General features: G+C 37.1%; 1 protein-coding gene across 2 annotated transcripts in view; it reads right to left on the minus strand.

Annotated features, from left to right (window-relative positions):
• The window catches only part of SLC10A7 (solute carrier family 10 member 7), a 712,691-nt gene that overhangs the window by 613,241 nt on the left and 84,144 nt on the right, over positions 1-15,306 (minus strand). For both annotated transcript variants that reach the window (XM_053703716.1, XM_053703715.1), the window contains exon 3: positions 2,367-2,503. In XM_053703716.1, the coding sequence (XP_053559691.1) occupies positions 2,367-2,503 (137 nt within the window). The remainder of the gene's footprint in view (positions 1-2,366; positions 2,504-15,306) is intronic.

Below are 15,306 nucleotides of genomic sequence, written 5' to 3' on the forward strand. Positions count from 1 at the left end.
ATGAGACTTCCCTATTTAAATATAAGAAGGTTTCACGCTCAGCATGATGAATGCAACTGATTGGCTGATGTGTTTAGCTTAATTTCTCATGACATCTTAATCCTTCTTCCTCTTCAGCCAGCCCCAGATATTAACATTTGTCGCATATACAAGCCACTGTAGGTTTTTTATTATTTAAACATAAAAGTCCCAGTATAGCAGTGATATGTCAAACAAAACATCCTTGTTTGTACAATTATTGTAACTGTATAATATTTTTTAAGACATCCTCTAATCTGATATTTTGAGCTCTTCTATTGTTTTTTAACTTTTTAATTTTAAAAGCAAACCTGACCTTCTATTCCATGAATAAAAAAATCATTACACACTGTGACAAAACCCCAAAGTGAAAATATTTTCTCATAATAAGATAAGCTTTAAGACTTGACATGAGCAAATCTTCACAAAATTATATTTTTGGCCTTTAGTTGGCACTTTGTTTGGCACTCTTATATACATATTACTTGCTGATTAGAGTAATGCCCACTACTTTTTTTTGTAAAGGTAAAGAACAGATCATATTACTATAACAACGCTGGCACTCAGATTAAGGAAAATGTAAACTGTTTGTCTTGAGAAGGTTCATTAAGCACATCATACCCAGAAATTACTGTCAAAACATTCTAGAACATTGCTGATGCTCAAACCCTTTTGGTTTAAATTCATAGTTGTTTGCTCACCACTAAAACAATATGTTGGGAGGCGGGAACAGCAGAAATATACATAGTAACCGAGTTGTTTTTTTATGAGCCATGAAGGAAACCTAGATGATCAGTCTCTCATCTACTCCCCGAAAATAAGAAATCCAATTGTTTCTATACTGTATTATATAATGTTTTACCCTGGACAGGCTAAATTATTAAGGCAACAACTTTAATTCTAATTATGACTTTTATCCCTTTTTTAGTTAATAAATAACTACATAAAACTTAACAATATTACATCAATATCCAATTACTGTGACTGAATGTGTATCATATTTAAGAATTATTATTTACTTGGGGACAGATTACGAGTAGAGCGCAAAAGTTTGCATGCAAGCGATATATCAGGTTTTTGCTTTTGTTTGCACGCAATTTAAATCGTGCTGGTATTACAACTTAAAAGACACTCATATTTAACACATCTGTTAAAAATTATTTAAAAAAAAAATTGCAAAAAAACGTTATAAAGGCTCTGAGATATGAGATCTCAGGTGTTAGAGAGAAAAAAAGGCAGGCAAAGGGCTTTAACATAGAAATACAGACATATACTTGTCTAAATATGTTTATGTATGTATGTATATATATATGTGTGTATATATATATATATATATATATATATATATATATATATATATATACATAACTACCTACAATGCTTCCCAAGTCATCCTGGACACCATATGACACTCTGAGGGCAGAGGTGCAGGGCAGGAGCTAGGAGAAGAGACTCAGCAAATGCTCAGTGCAGCTGATCTTACTGTGTGATTATGCATAGCACCGGACTAAGGGAGCTGTTGGGGGCAATTAGATTTTTGTATTATTTAGTCTGACAGTAATTCTCATATTTCTGCACTGTGTGTAGGAAGTTGTGTATGTTTAAAATACCTGCTAAAATCAGTAAGTTGAAGGTGATACAGAGTGGTACAAAAAGAAGATTACTGTCAGACTAAACAATGAAGAAGAAAAAAATTAGCTACCGTAGTTGCCAAGTAATCAACACTTTTTCTGCAACAAATCAGCACAGCTACTTTTCTAGTGTAGAGGAGCTGTTTGCGTTTTTTCTTCTGCTTTGTGGCAGTTTAAACTTTGATTACTCAGAGAAGGTACAGCAAGGAGTCCCTGCTCTCAGTGGTCAAGCATAGTACTTGCTGCATGCACAGGCTCACCAGCAGCTCCTCCCCATTTATTTGCATCACACATGCCCCAGATCAGCTGGAGCCCTCCAAATCTCATGGAGAGGACATTTACAGGGACAAAAAAAATCCAGGGGCATACAATAAAATCCAGGGACTGTCCCTAGAAATTAGGGACTGTTGTCAACTATGGAAAAGTAGATTAGCTAGAGGTAAAGAAGGGGTAATTGATTAATTTTTTCTCAACATGAAGAATGCCAAGCATGTCAAAAGACAAAAATACATATTTTATTAAGTTTATCATGCTAAGAGCATTTTTTATATACTGTACAGATTCAAATGCACTGATAATAAGTATATAATATCAAATATTTATGTAACTGTTATAAATATATCTTTATTATATATATATATATATATATATATATATATATATATATATATATATATATATATATATCATTATTTATGTCATTATGGTAACACATACCCTTTCAAAAGCCATTCATTTATGGGGGTTAGTGAAAGCACTTGAAGAAAAAGCCATATTGCTGTAGGAAAGAACACAAGTGTGAAGATCTGGACAAAAAGGTGAAGCTTCACATGCATCAAAGCACTGGTCAGCTCCTGAAAGAGAAAAAGAACAGGATGATTTTAATAAATATAATTTAGTATAATCCGATCTATTTAATTAGCATGTTGACAATACGTTCGAACATTAAAAGCCCTGCTAAAAATAAGAATGCAATTAGCATTTCAATCTACCTACAGTACATTGTACACTATTTATAGAATTTATTATATTAAACTTGTTAAAAAAGCATTAGTCCCCTCTGGTTAAAAAAAAAAAAAAATGTATTATTTGTTATTCCATCCCTAAACCTACTTTTAAAGCAGCAGAAACTGAAATGCAACCGTGTAAAAAAAACTATTAAAACCTTCTTTGATGATTCAGACTGATTAACATTAATTTCTTTGATGAAGGTGAGAGTCCAAAAGTCATCACTTGTGGGAATATTCCCCTCCTGACCACCAAAAGGAGGCAAAAGACACCCCAACACGCCAGAGCTTTAAATCCATTACACTTCCCATGATCCTTAGTCATACATATAGCTAAGTAAATGAGGAATAAAGAAAAGCAGGATAGATAAAGCAGGGAAAAGAAGTACTGCCACCACCTGAACAAAAAGAAAGGACAGGGCTCATGAACTCACACCATCATGAAACAATTTTTTTTATTAGGTAAGCATAACTTTTGTTTTCCTTCATCAGATGGGGAGAGTCCACGAGCCATCATGTGTGGGAATCAATACCCAAGTCGCTGAGTCTACAAGACTACTATGAATATGGGGGACAAAGAGTGGAGACATGACGTTACTATTCAGGCACTATGGCCAGCAGAATTTTCCTGCAAAAGGCATCCACAGAAGAAACATACACATCAAAGTGATAAAACGTAGAAAAGGTATGCAAAGAAGACCAAGTAGCTAACTTACAAATCTGATCAATAGAAGCCTCATAAACAAAAAGCCCAAGAAGTGGTAACTGCTCTAGTGGAATGAGCAATAATGCACCAAAGGGAGCTTTCCCCGTGACCAAATAAGCATTTGTGAATTAAGGCTTTAAGCCAGGCTGCTAAAGTAATAGCCATGCTTTCTGACCTTTCTTTGCGAGGCCCAGAAAAATGAATAAAATTGAAGAAAGTTTGAAGTCTTTTAGTGTTCTTACAACATGTGAGACAATCATTAGAATTCTTAGAAGCTGGAGAAAAAGAGGGAAACACAATTTGCTGATTAATAGTATCTGCAGATACCACGTTAGGAAGAAAAGAATAGCTAGTGCAAAGAACAGCTTTATCCTGATGAAAAATCATAAAAGTAGGTTTGCATGACAAAACTTAAAGCTCAGAGACTCTTCTAGCCGAAGAAATAGCCAAAAGAAAAAGAACCTGCCAAGATAAAAGATAAAGGACTAAACAATGCATCAGCTCAAAGGGAGTAGTTTGAAGAACCCTTAAAACCGGATTAAGATTACAAGGAGGAGAAACTGGAGAATTAACTTGTTTAATTCTGGTCTGAGCCTGAACCAAATCCTGAAAATCAGGAATTTTAGCAATTTTCTTATGAAACAGAACAAAGTGCTGAAATCTGACTCTCCAGGGTACTGGTTAATACACCTTTATCTATACCTTCCTGCATGGAACTCAAGAACTCTAACAATTCTAAAAGAATTACAACAGTAGCCTTTGCAAGAGCACCACCCAAAAAAGGCTTTTCAGACGTTATGATGAATACATTTGGTAACAGGTTTCCTATCCTGAAACAAGGTACTAATAACCTTGTCAGAAAATCCTATGAGACAAAATTAAGTGTTCAAATGCCATGCCATCAAATTCAAAACCTTGAGTTCAGGACAGGAGAAAAGGGCCCTTAGAAGAAGCCTCCAAGGCGTGCACGAGAACATCTGCACCAGATCCGCAAAACCAAATCCAGTGAGGCCACCCCGGAGGAATCAAAATTGCTGAGGCTTGTTCCTAATTAATATTGGCTATCACCCTGGCACAAATTAAGAAAAAATGTAAGTCAGGTTGAACAACCAAGGGACCACTAGGACATCTATCAGACTTGACCAAGAGTCCTGAGCTATAAGATCTATCTCTGACAAACTCCAACATCTCACAATTTGGTCACAAATGTCACGATTAAGAGACTATTCTTCTGAGTGAATATGAATGGCTGAAATCCTGCAATGACAGCCCCAACTGATGATGTGGGCCACTTGTCTCATTGCTAAGGAATTGTGAGTTCCTTCCTAATGATTGATACAAACTTCTGCTGTGACATTGACTGGAATCTCAGAAAAAAAATTGTGACCCCCCAGAAGAGACACATAGGATTGAGGGGTTAATGAGCTTTTTGGAAGATTTATTTTCCAACCGTGACTCTGAAGCAATTGAAGAACCATCTGAGACACATTCAGATGAAAATAAGGAGTCTGAACCATAATGTCGTCCAAGTAAGGAACTACAGAAATTCCTTGAGCTCGAACTACAGAAAAAAAAGAGCTCCCGCTACTTTTGTAAACACATTGGGAACTGAAGCCAGACCAAAAGGGAGGACTATGAACTGATAGTGCTTGTCAAGGAAAGCAAAACTCAGGAATTTAAAGGGACATGAAACCCAAAAATAGTCTCTTTCATAATGTATGTAGAACATACCATTTTAAACAACTTTCCAGTTTATTTCTATTATCAAATTGGCTTCATCCTTTTATTATCATTTGATGAAGGAGCAGCAATGCACTACTGGTTTATATTACTGAACACATGGGTGAGCCAATGAAAATCGTTATATATATGCAGCCACTAATCAGCAGCTAGAACCAAGGTTCTTTACCGCTCCTGAGCTTACCTAGATAAAACTTTTTAGCAAAGGATAACAAGAGAAGGAAGCAAATTAAATAATAGAAGAAAATTGGAAAGTTTTTTTTAAATTGCATGCTCTGTCAGAAAAATTAAAGAAAATATTTGGGTTCCATGTCCCTTTAACAAGACCACTGTGAATGGAAGGTCCTTGGAAAAAAAACAGTATTCAATACCCTTAGGAAAATGATTAGTAATACCCAGGGATCCTAAACAGCTCTCTCCCATGCCTCTCGAAAGAGAATCAATCTGATCTGGTATGGGGGCCGCACCTTCATGCGGTCTTAGGGCTGGAGTAGACTTAGCAGTGCTTGATGAATATGTTAAAAAATTAGGAGCCAGTAACAATATTTAGGAGCCAGGCATATATTTTAGGAGCCAGACAGTTGGATTTATATATAGATATATGGAGAATAACCCAAAAAGTTAGGAGCCAGGGGTAAAAGTCTAGGAGCCAGTGGCTCCCAGGCTCCTGGGTTTGTCGAGCCCTGACTTATTGGACTGTTTGGTTTTGGGCCAAGAAGCTTTAGGTTGTCAAAAGGAACGAAAATGCCCAGTAGATCTAAGCTTACCCCTAGATTTCTTATCCTGGAGCTTAAAGGCTCGCTTACTCCCAAGTGACTGTGGCAATAATAGCATCCAGACCAGGCCCAAACAGCGCTCTACCCTGAAAAAGGGAAAGAAAGCAGCCTGTGTTTAGAAACCGTATCAGAAGACCAAGACATAAACTACAAGGCTTGCCTAGTTAAAACAGTTATTGCAGCATTCTTAGCATTAACACAAAATATTTTCCACTGCTGCATCACAAATAAAGGAATTTGCTGTTCTCGGGAGATTAATGCAATCCTGAATCTCCTCCAGAGTGGTTTCAGCTGAAATAAGATCTGAGAGATTACCACACCAAACACCAGGGCAGCAGCAACACAGGCTACCTGACTGCAAGTCTAAACATAAATTCTGCAAGCTGAAAAGATTGCCTATGGAAACCTTCAAGTTTTCTATCAAAAGGATCGTTAAAAAAGAGGAACTATCCTCTTAAGGAATAGTAGTACGCCTGTCCAAAGTAGAAATAGCTGCATTTTCCTTAGGAACAGTTTCCCAGATCTCTGTATTAACAGAAGGGAGAGGTAGCAGATTTAAATTTGGTAGATGGAACAAAAATGCATACCTGGCTTTTGCCATTCCTTAGAAACCATTTCAAAAACTGAATCAGGCATGGGATAAGAGGAAGGCTGATTAGGAGCTGCCTTAAAAAAAATTATCAATCCTCTTAGGTTGCTTGACTGTAGCAGGACAATCATCAACCTCTAAAGCAATTACAACTTCATGCAATAAGGCATGAATATGCTCAACCCTGAAATTAAAGGACACACCCTCTGCCACAACATCAGGACCCTGAGATTTAGAAAGACTATCCTCAGAATAAAAATCTTCAGAGTCAGAGGCACCCCTATTATTAATGTAACAGAGTGACTACTCCTAAGGGAAGTCCCAGATAAGCTAAAGGCCAAAGAAGAACTACCTTAAAATCCTTGCAAACATCTATCAAATAATGATCCCCTAATCAAATAATGAGTAGATCTTGCACTTCACTTTTCTTCGATTATCAAAATTACTTCCTTCACTTGGTATCCTTTGTTTGAAAACAGGTACATAGACTGAAAAGTGTGCATGTTTCCGGATCACTATATGGCAAGTTTTGCAGGAACGCTTTTAACAATGTTATAAATCTGCAAGAGCAATAGGGGGCAGACTTGTTTCCTGCCATGTAGTACTCCAAAAATGTGCATTGTACCTTGCTAAGTAACTATTCAACAAAAATACCATGTAAATTTGATAATAGAAGTAAATTGAATTTTGTTTTTAAATTCCACGCTGGCGGCACACCTCTGGGATGACTCCTAATTATGATATATTTTATATCAACGGAATCCCAGAGAACAAAGTAAATTTATTTGCACTATTCTACACCTAAACTTTTGTTTTCTCAGCAATAAACCAGGACATACAACACAAAGATGTGAGTCAAAATGCTTTGCAAGTCTATAGCTTACTTACTATCTTCTCAGCATAATTTTTTTTTTCACTTACCCTAAGCTTCTAACACTTCTCCCTATAGCTTACTCCCTCCCTTTCTTGGTTTCTCACTCTCTGTGGCTCCCTCAACCCTATCACCTCATTTCAACTCTCTCACATTTTTCTGTCCCTCCGTTTCCCTCTTCCCCTCATTGGCCAATTAGTTTAGTCATAATATATACAATAATGTCAGTTGAAAGATTAAACAATCCTCACATATACATTGCAGTTCTACTTGGACATAGTTATTTGGCAAATGTATTCAGTTTAATAATTTATTATATTGAAAACAGGTGAGATAATATAATTACTTGAAAATCATTAGCATAAAAGGGTCAGTGACTACTTCTAAATCAGCTGTGCACACAGAAATAAACTAGCAGTATGCATCTCTTTAAACATTACTGTGTTACTCAATTATATTACGTAAAGTGTAACCAGCGTTTTATTTCCATTGCCAGCCCAGCTTGTCACTCTCTAATGTGCCTTCCCTTAATGCGTTATATGTGTTATATATCCATGGGCGTCCAGAGGGGGTGGGGAAAGAGGGGGCAATAGCCCTCCCCTGACTTTCCTCCCCACCTGGAGTAAAACTGCAGGGGGGAAAAAGACAATAGAATGTCCGTTTTTATGTCTTAAAGTGAATGTCAATTTTGATGTTAAAGTGCCCGGTTTTTAAAAATTTGATTAAAAACAGGAGCACTTTAATTCATCAAAATTTACATTTCATTCCTGTTGTGAAAAAAAAAACTTACCTTCTAAACTTGACAGCCGCTCCAGCTTCCTCCACCTGTCGCAAAGCCTCTTCCTGGGTCTAAAATGAGGAATCCGGCTTCCTCCAATCACGGCGTCGAATCAGACACCGATTCCCCCAGGGGGATGCCGTGATTGGAGCATGACCTATCCATCATTTCTGACGTCAGAAATGGCTTGCAACAACTGGAGGAAGCTGGAGCTGCTGTCAAGATTAAAAGGTACGTTTTTTTTTCATGAGTGAAATGTAAATTTTGATGAATTAAAGTGCCCCTGTTTTTAATCAAACTTTTAAAAACCGGGCACTTTAGCATCAAAATTGACATTCACTTTAATTCTTTCAATGTAGTACAGTGTTAGAGAAAGAAGCACAGTATTCTGGGAGTTACAAAGCATTCTGGAATTTTTAGTTCAACCTATGCTTCTCAGAATTGTGTAACTGCAGTTCTAGACTCCAATTCCCAGTATGCATTATTTCCCTCCCTCTCTTGAACTGGTGATCCTATGAAGGAACATGAGTGTTCATGTGTGAAAAAAACAAGCCTCTCATAAGAAACCAGCACTGGGGAAAGTCAGATAAGTTCTGTTACAGCTACACACAATTTGTAGTTTTTTTTTCCTTTTTCTCTCCCTGCACCCTTGTGGCAATGTATATTTACATAATCGGCAATGCTGATTGACACCAATGAACAAGCAAAGTATTGCTAAATCCTGCTGCTACCTGCACAACTGCTAACAATCAGTGTGTACAAAGCAGTAGTAGAATGGCAGGCAGATTGCATGAGGAAGGGAAAGGAAACGGCTTTCAGGGAGTTAGGTCTGTGTGTGCATTATCAATTAAAGGAACATTAAACACTAAATAAATGCTAAAATTATGCATTCAAAAAAAGATTAGTCTGAGTATAAGATGTAGATGTATTTTTTAAATTTTCATTAGTTGTTAAAAGAAGTGTAAAGTTTTAGTGTCTCTCTGCAATGGGACAATTATAAATAAGTCACTAGAGTGTGCAGCCAATGGAATATAACAGTGTTCTGCACTTCCATTTCTAACAGGAACTGAAAAGCTCAAAATGTCAGAATAGAATTACTGAAAAGGGGGCAAAATAAATAATAATAATAATATAATGAACATCTGGCCTGTTAAGGGTCCTGAGGACTGGAGAAACACTGATCTAAATCTTGAATGTCTAATTATGACTTTACTGTCAACAAGTGGCAGCCGTTCTCCAGGACCCTTTTTTAAGACCTCACTTGCACCCTGGTGCATATGGTGCCGAGTATAAAATGATAGGAAAACAGGTCAGTGTGTCTATATGTGGCTTATTTTGGAAGATTACATGTTTTCAATACCTATGAGCATGGACTAAACTTAACTTTTATGTATGTGTAATACATAAACAATTGTAATTATGGATATGTGTTTGTCCTCACAGGATTCTTTTATAATACAGTGGGGGGGAAAAGTATTTAGTCAGCCACCAATTGTGCAAGTTCTCCCACTTAAGAAGATGAGAGAGGCCTGTAATTTTCATCATAGGTATACCTCAACTATGAGAGACAAAATGTGGAAACAAATCCAGACAGACAATCTCATTGTCTGATTTGGAAAGAATTTATTTGCAAATTATGGTGTAAAATAAGTATTTGGTCACCTACAAACAAGCAAGATGTCTGGCTCTCAGAGACCTGTATCTTCTTCTTTAAGAGGCTCCTCTGTCGTCCACTCATTACCTGTATTAATGGCACCTGTTTGAACTTGTTATCAGTATAAAAGACACCTGTCCACAACCTCAACCAGTCACACTCCAAACTCCACTATGGTGAAGACCAAAGAGCTGTCGAAGGACACCAGAAACAAAATTGTAGACCTGCACCATGCTGGGAAGACTGAATCTGCAATAGGCAAGCAGCTTGGTGTGAAGAAATCAACTGTGGGAGCAATAATAAGAAAATGGAAGACATACAAGACCACTGATAATCTCCCTCGATCTGGGGCTCCCCGCAAGATCTCACCCTCTGGGGTCAAAATGATCACAAGAACGGTGAGCAAACATCCCAGAACCACACGGGAGGGCCTAGTGAATGACCTGCAGAGAGCGGAGACCAACGTAACAAAGGCTACCATCAGTAACACACTACGCTGCCAGGGACTCAGATCCTGCAGTGCCAGACGTGTCCCCCTGCTTAAGCCAGTACATGTCTGGGCCCGTCTGAAGTATGCTAGAGAGCATTTGGATGATCCAGAAGTGGATTGGGAGAATGTCATATGGTCAGATGAAACCAAAGTAGAACTGTTTGGTAGAAACACAACTTGTCGTGTTTGGAGGAGAGAGAATGCTGAGTTGCAACCAAAGAACACCATGGGAGTGGCAACATCATGTGGCAACAGCATGGGAGTGGCAACATCATGCTTTGGGACTGTTTCTCTGCAAAGGGAACAGGACGACTGATCCGTGTACATGAAAGAATGAATGGGGCCATGTATTGTGAGATTTTGAGTGCAAACCTCCTTCCATCAGCATGACAATGATCCCAAACACACCGCCCGGGCAACGAAGGAGTGGCTTCGTAAGAAGCATTTCAAGGAGTGGCCTAGCCAGTCTCCAGATCTCAACCCCATAGAAAACCTTTGGAGGGAGTTGAAAGTCCATGTTGCCCAGCGACAGCCCCAAAACATCACTGCTCTAGAGGAGATCTGCATGCAGGAATGGGCCAACATACCAGCAACAGTGTGTGACAACCTTGTGAAGACTTACAGAAAACGTTTGACCTCTGTCATTGCCAACAAAGATGAACTTTTGATATTGACCAAATACTTATTTTCCACCATAATTTGCAAATAAATTCTTACCAAATCAGACAATGTGATTGTCTAGATTTTTTTCCACATTTTGCCTCTCATAGTTGAGGTATACCTATGATGAAAATTACAGGCCTCTCTCATCTTCTTAAGTGTGAGAACTTGCACAATTGGTGGCTGACTAAATACTTTTTTCCCCGTATGTATGTATGTATGTATGTGTATATATATATATATATATATATATATATATATATATATATATATATATATATATATATATACACACATATACATATACACACACACACACACACACACATACATACATATACAGTATATTTATTATGAAGGTAAATCATACAAAATATTGTCAAAACGTAGCTCCAAGCTAACCTCCCAATATTTCCTATCTATCTATGTTTAATTGTGTGTCAGTATGTGTGAGTGACAGTGTGTGTGTCAGTATGCATGTTTCATTGTGTGTCAGTATGTATGTTTCATTGTGTGTCAGCATGTGCAAGTGAGTATGTGTGTGTCAGTATGTGCGAGTGACAGTGTGTGTCAGTATGCATGTTTCATTGTGTGTCAGTATGTGTGTGTCAGTATGTATGTTTCATTGTGTGTCAGTATGTGTGAGTGACAGTGTGTGTGTCAGTATGAATGTTTCATTGTGTGTCAGCATGTATGAGTGACAGTGTGTGTGTCAGTATGAATGTTTCATTGTGTGTCAGCATGTATGAGTGACAGTGTGTGTCAGTATGTATGTTTCATTGTGTGTCAGTATGTGTGAGTGACAGTATGTATGTTTCATTGTGTGTCAATTTGTGTGAGTGACAGTGTGTGTGTGTGTCAGTATGTATATTTTATTGTGTGTCAGTATGTGTGAAGGACAGTGTGTATGTGTCAGTATGTAGGTTTTATTGTGTGTCAGTATGTCATGGTGCTAATATATATGTGTTTGTTAGTCTAAATGTGTCTGTGCCAATGTATATGAGTGCATAAAAGAAGTGTATGAAAGTATTAAAATTTAGCATGTAGTAACTTCAAAATGTATAGTGTAAACTAGGACTAGTATTCTAGGGTCATTTTCAACCCCTGATTTTTATATATATATCTTCTTTTTTTACATAGAGATGCTCAGGTGATATTTTCCTGTCAGCATTTTACAGTTATACTGCACCAGTTTCAAGTGATTTAGCATATGAGTATTATGTCCCTTTAAAAAAAAAAAAAAATACTTTTCAGGTTTTTCTTAAATTTTGGCTAATCTGATTGCTCTTTTTCATGCTTTGTTACATTCCTTATTTATTCCATACTATTTTCTTTGATTCAAGTAAGAATTGTCCTGTCCTTATGGCTATGAAGTGATCGCTATAGTAGTAATGATATTCTGAAAGTAACCACTAGCCTAATTATTTTTTATGTTGTTGATGTTACGGCTCATAGATCCATGGTTCTCTAATGTAAAAAAATAATAATTAAGGAATAAAAAAAATAAAAAAAAGGGAGAACTGGGTGAATGTAAAAAAATTATAATTTTGTGAAATTCTATATAGGATGAGTTTTGGTAGACATATTTTATGTTAAGTAAATATTTTTCTGCTATGCAGAGTGAGTTTGGACAGGGGTAGAAACATACAAACATTGTCAATATGGGATAAGCAGGGCTTGATGACCCCATGTATATAAATTCATTTGGATGGTTAAAAGTTGCTGGCTCCTAAATTGTTGAGACCAGGGTTGAACCACCCCTCTGGGAAATAATAATGTAATTTTAAAATGTATATATGAATAGCTATATATTTTATAGCTACTGGTTTTCTGCATAAATTGCAAGATGGCATATAGAGAAAACTAATTCTTAAATTTAATCTAACAATATACATATCAATTCTAAATGTTGCTGTTTTGGGAAGGTGAACTGATGCTAAATGTGGAACAATAAAATGTGGTTTTTAAGTAATGACTGACATGCTGCTATTTACACCATGTACGCCATAGAAAATTACACAAAAATTTGCAGCCAGATTACGAGTTTTGCGTTATGGCTGGCTCACTAATAACTTGCAAGTTATTTCCACCGCTCACCTTTAATAGCGCTGCTATTACAGGTTTGCAAAAAAATGGCTTGTGCGGGCGATATGGTTGCGTTGAGCTCCATACCGCACCCAAATACAAGCGGTGTTTTGACGTGCTCATGTACGATTTCCCCATAGACATCAATGGGGAGAGCCGGCTAAAAAAAAGCCTAACACCTGCAATCGTGGAGTGTAAAGTTCCGTAACGCAGCCCCATTGATATCTATGGGGGAAAAAAATGTATGTTTAAACCTAACACCCTAACATAAACCCCGAGTCTAAACACCCCTAATCTGCCGCCCCTGACATCGCCGACATCTACATTACACTTATTAACCCCTAATCTGTCACCCCCAATGTCGCCGCCACCTACCTACACTTATTAACCCCTAATCTGCCGCCCCCAACGTCGCTGCCACCTACATAAATTTATTAACCCCTAATCTGCCACCCGGCCACTATACTAAAGTTATTAACCCCTAAACCTCTGGCCTCCCACATTACTAACACTAAATAAATATATTAACCCCTAACGTAACCCTAAGTCTAACCCTAATGTAACCCTTACACCCCCTAACTTTAATATAATTAAAATAATTCTAAATAAAACTTACTATTAATAACTAAATAATTCCTATTTAAAACTAAATACAGGTAGCCCTCAGTTTACGCCGGGGTTAGGTTCCAGGAGGAATGGTTGTAAAACGAAACCGTTGTAAATTGAAACCCAGTTAATAATGTAAGTCAATGGGAAGTGAGGGAGTTAGGTTCCAGGCCCCTCTCAAAATTGTCATAAGTAACACCTAATACATTATTTTTAAAAGTTTGAAATGAAGACTTTAAATGCTAAACAGCATTATAAACCTAATAATATAGATTTTATCATCATCAAACTAAGTTTAATGAACAAAAACATTTGCTAAACATCAGCTAATAAAATAATTACACAACAGATTGCATCATCATCAAACTAAGTTTAATGAACAAAAAGGTTTTTTTAATTGCATTTTTCTGCAATCAGTTCTCTGCATTGTTAGCATGTTAGATAATATTGGTTCTGCCCCTATTCTATGCATTTCAATCTGCAGTGATTAATAGGCAGTTAGGCACCCTCACCTGAAGCTGCAGGACAGGAAGATAATAGGGAAGTGGCTGCAAGATCTTGCTTGATAGGTCTTGTCTGATCTGTGTACACAGATCAATTTCAGGCTGTTAAACTAGCTTAACTTTGCTGAAACACAAGCGGACAGCTCCACCTACTGGCTATTTTAATTAGTGCACTGATTTTTAATGCATTTCAATAGCAGTCCCATGACTGAAAAAAAAGGTTGTTATTCTTAAACGGTGCAAATTGAACCGGCGTAAACCGAGGGCCACCTGTACTTAATTACCTGTAAAATAAACCCTAAGCTAGCTACAATATAACTAATAGTTACATTGTAGCTATCTTAGGTTTTATTTTTATTTCACAGCTAAGTTTGTATTTATTTTAACTAGGTAGACTAGTTAGTAAATAGTTATTAACAATTTACTAGCTACCTAGTTAAAATAAATACAAATTTACTTGTAAAATAAAACCTAACCTGCCTTTTACTAACACCTAACATTACAATAAAATTAAATTAACAATATACATTTTTCTAAATAACAAAAAAATAAACACTAAATTACACAAAATAAAAAAAGAAACTATCAAAAAAAACAATGAATTACTCCTAATCTAATAGCCCTATCAAAATAAAAAAGCCCCCCAAAATAAAAAAACGCTAGCCTACACTAAACTGCCAATGGCCCTTGAAAGGAATTGAGGGAGAAAAAAATCCTGTGATTGGAATAGCCAATAGAATGTGAGCTCAGTCCTATTGGCTGATTGGATCAGCTAATAGAATGAAAGCTCAATCCTATTGGCTGATTGCAACAGCCAATAGGATTTTTCCCCCTTAATTACTATTGGCTGATAGAATTCTATCAGCCAATCGGAATGTAAGGGACGCAATCTTGGATGACGTCATTTAAAGGGAAACTTCATTCTTCAACAGACATCGGAAGAAGAGGATGCTCCGCGCCGGATGTCTTGAAGATGCACCCGCTCTGCGCCGGATGGATGAAGATAGAAGATTCCGTCCGGATGAAGACTTCTGCCCGCTTGGATGAGGACTTCTGCCACCTGGATGAGGATGGATGTCCGGTCTTCAAAAACTGTAAGTGGATCGTCAGGGGTTAGTGTTAGTTTTTTTTTTAAGGGTTTATTGGGTGGGTTTTAATTTTTAGCTTAGGGTTTTGGGCAATGTAAAAGAGC

This window comes from Bombina bombina, chromosome 2, assembly GCF_027579735.1.
Source record: "Bombina bombina isolate aBomBom1 chromosome 2, aBomBom1.pri, whole genome shotgun sequence".
In the NCBI taxonomy this organism is placed as follows: domain Eukaryota; kingdom Metazoa; phylum Chordata; class Amphibia; order Anura; family Bombinatoridae; genus Bombina; species Bombina bombina.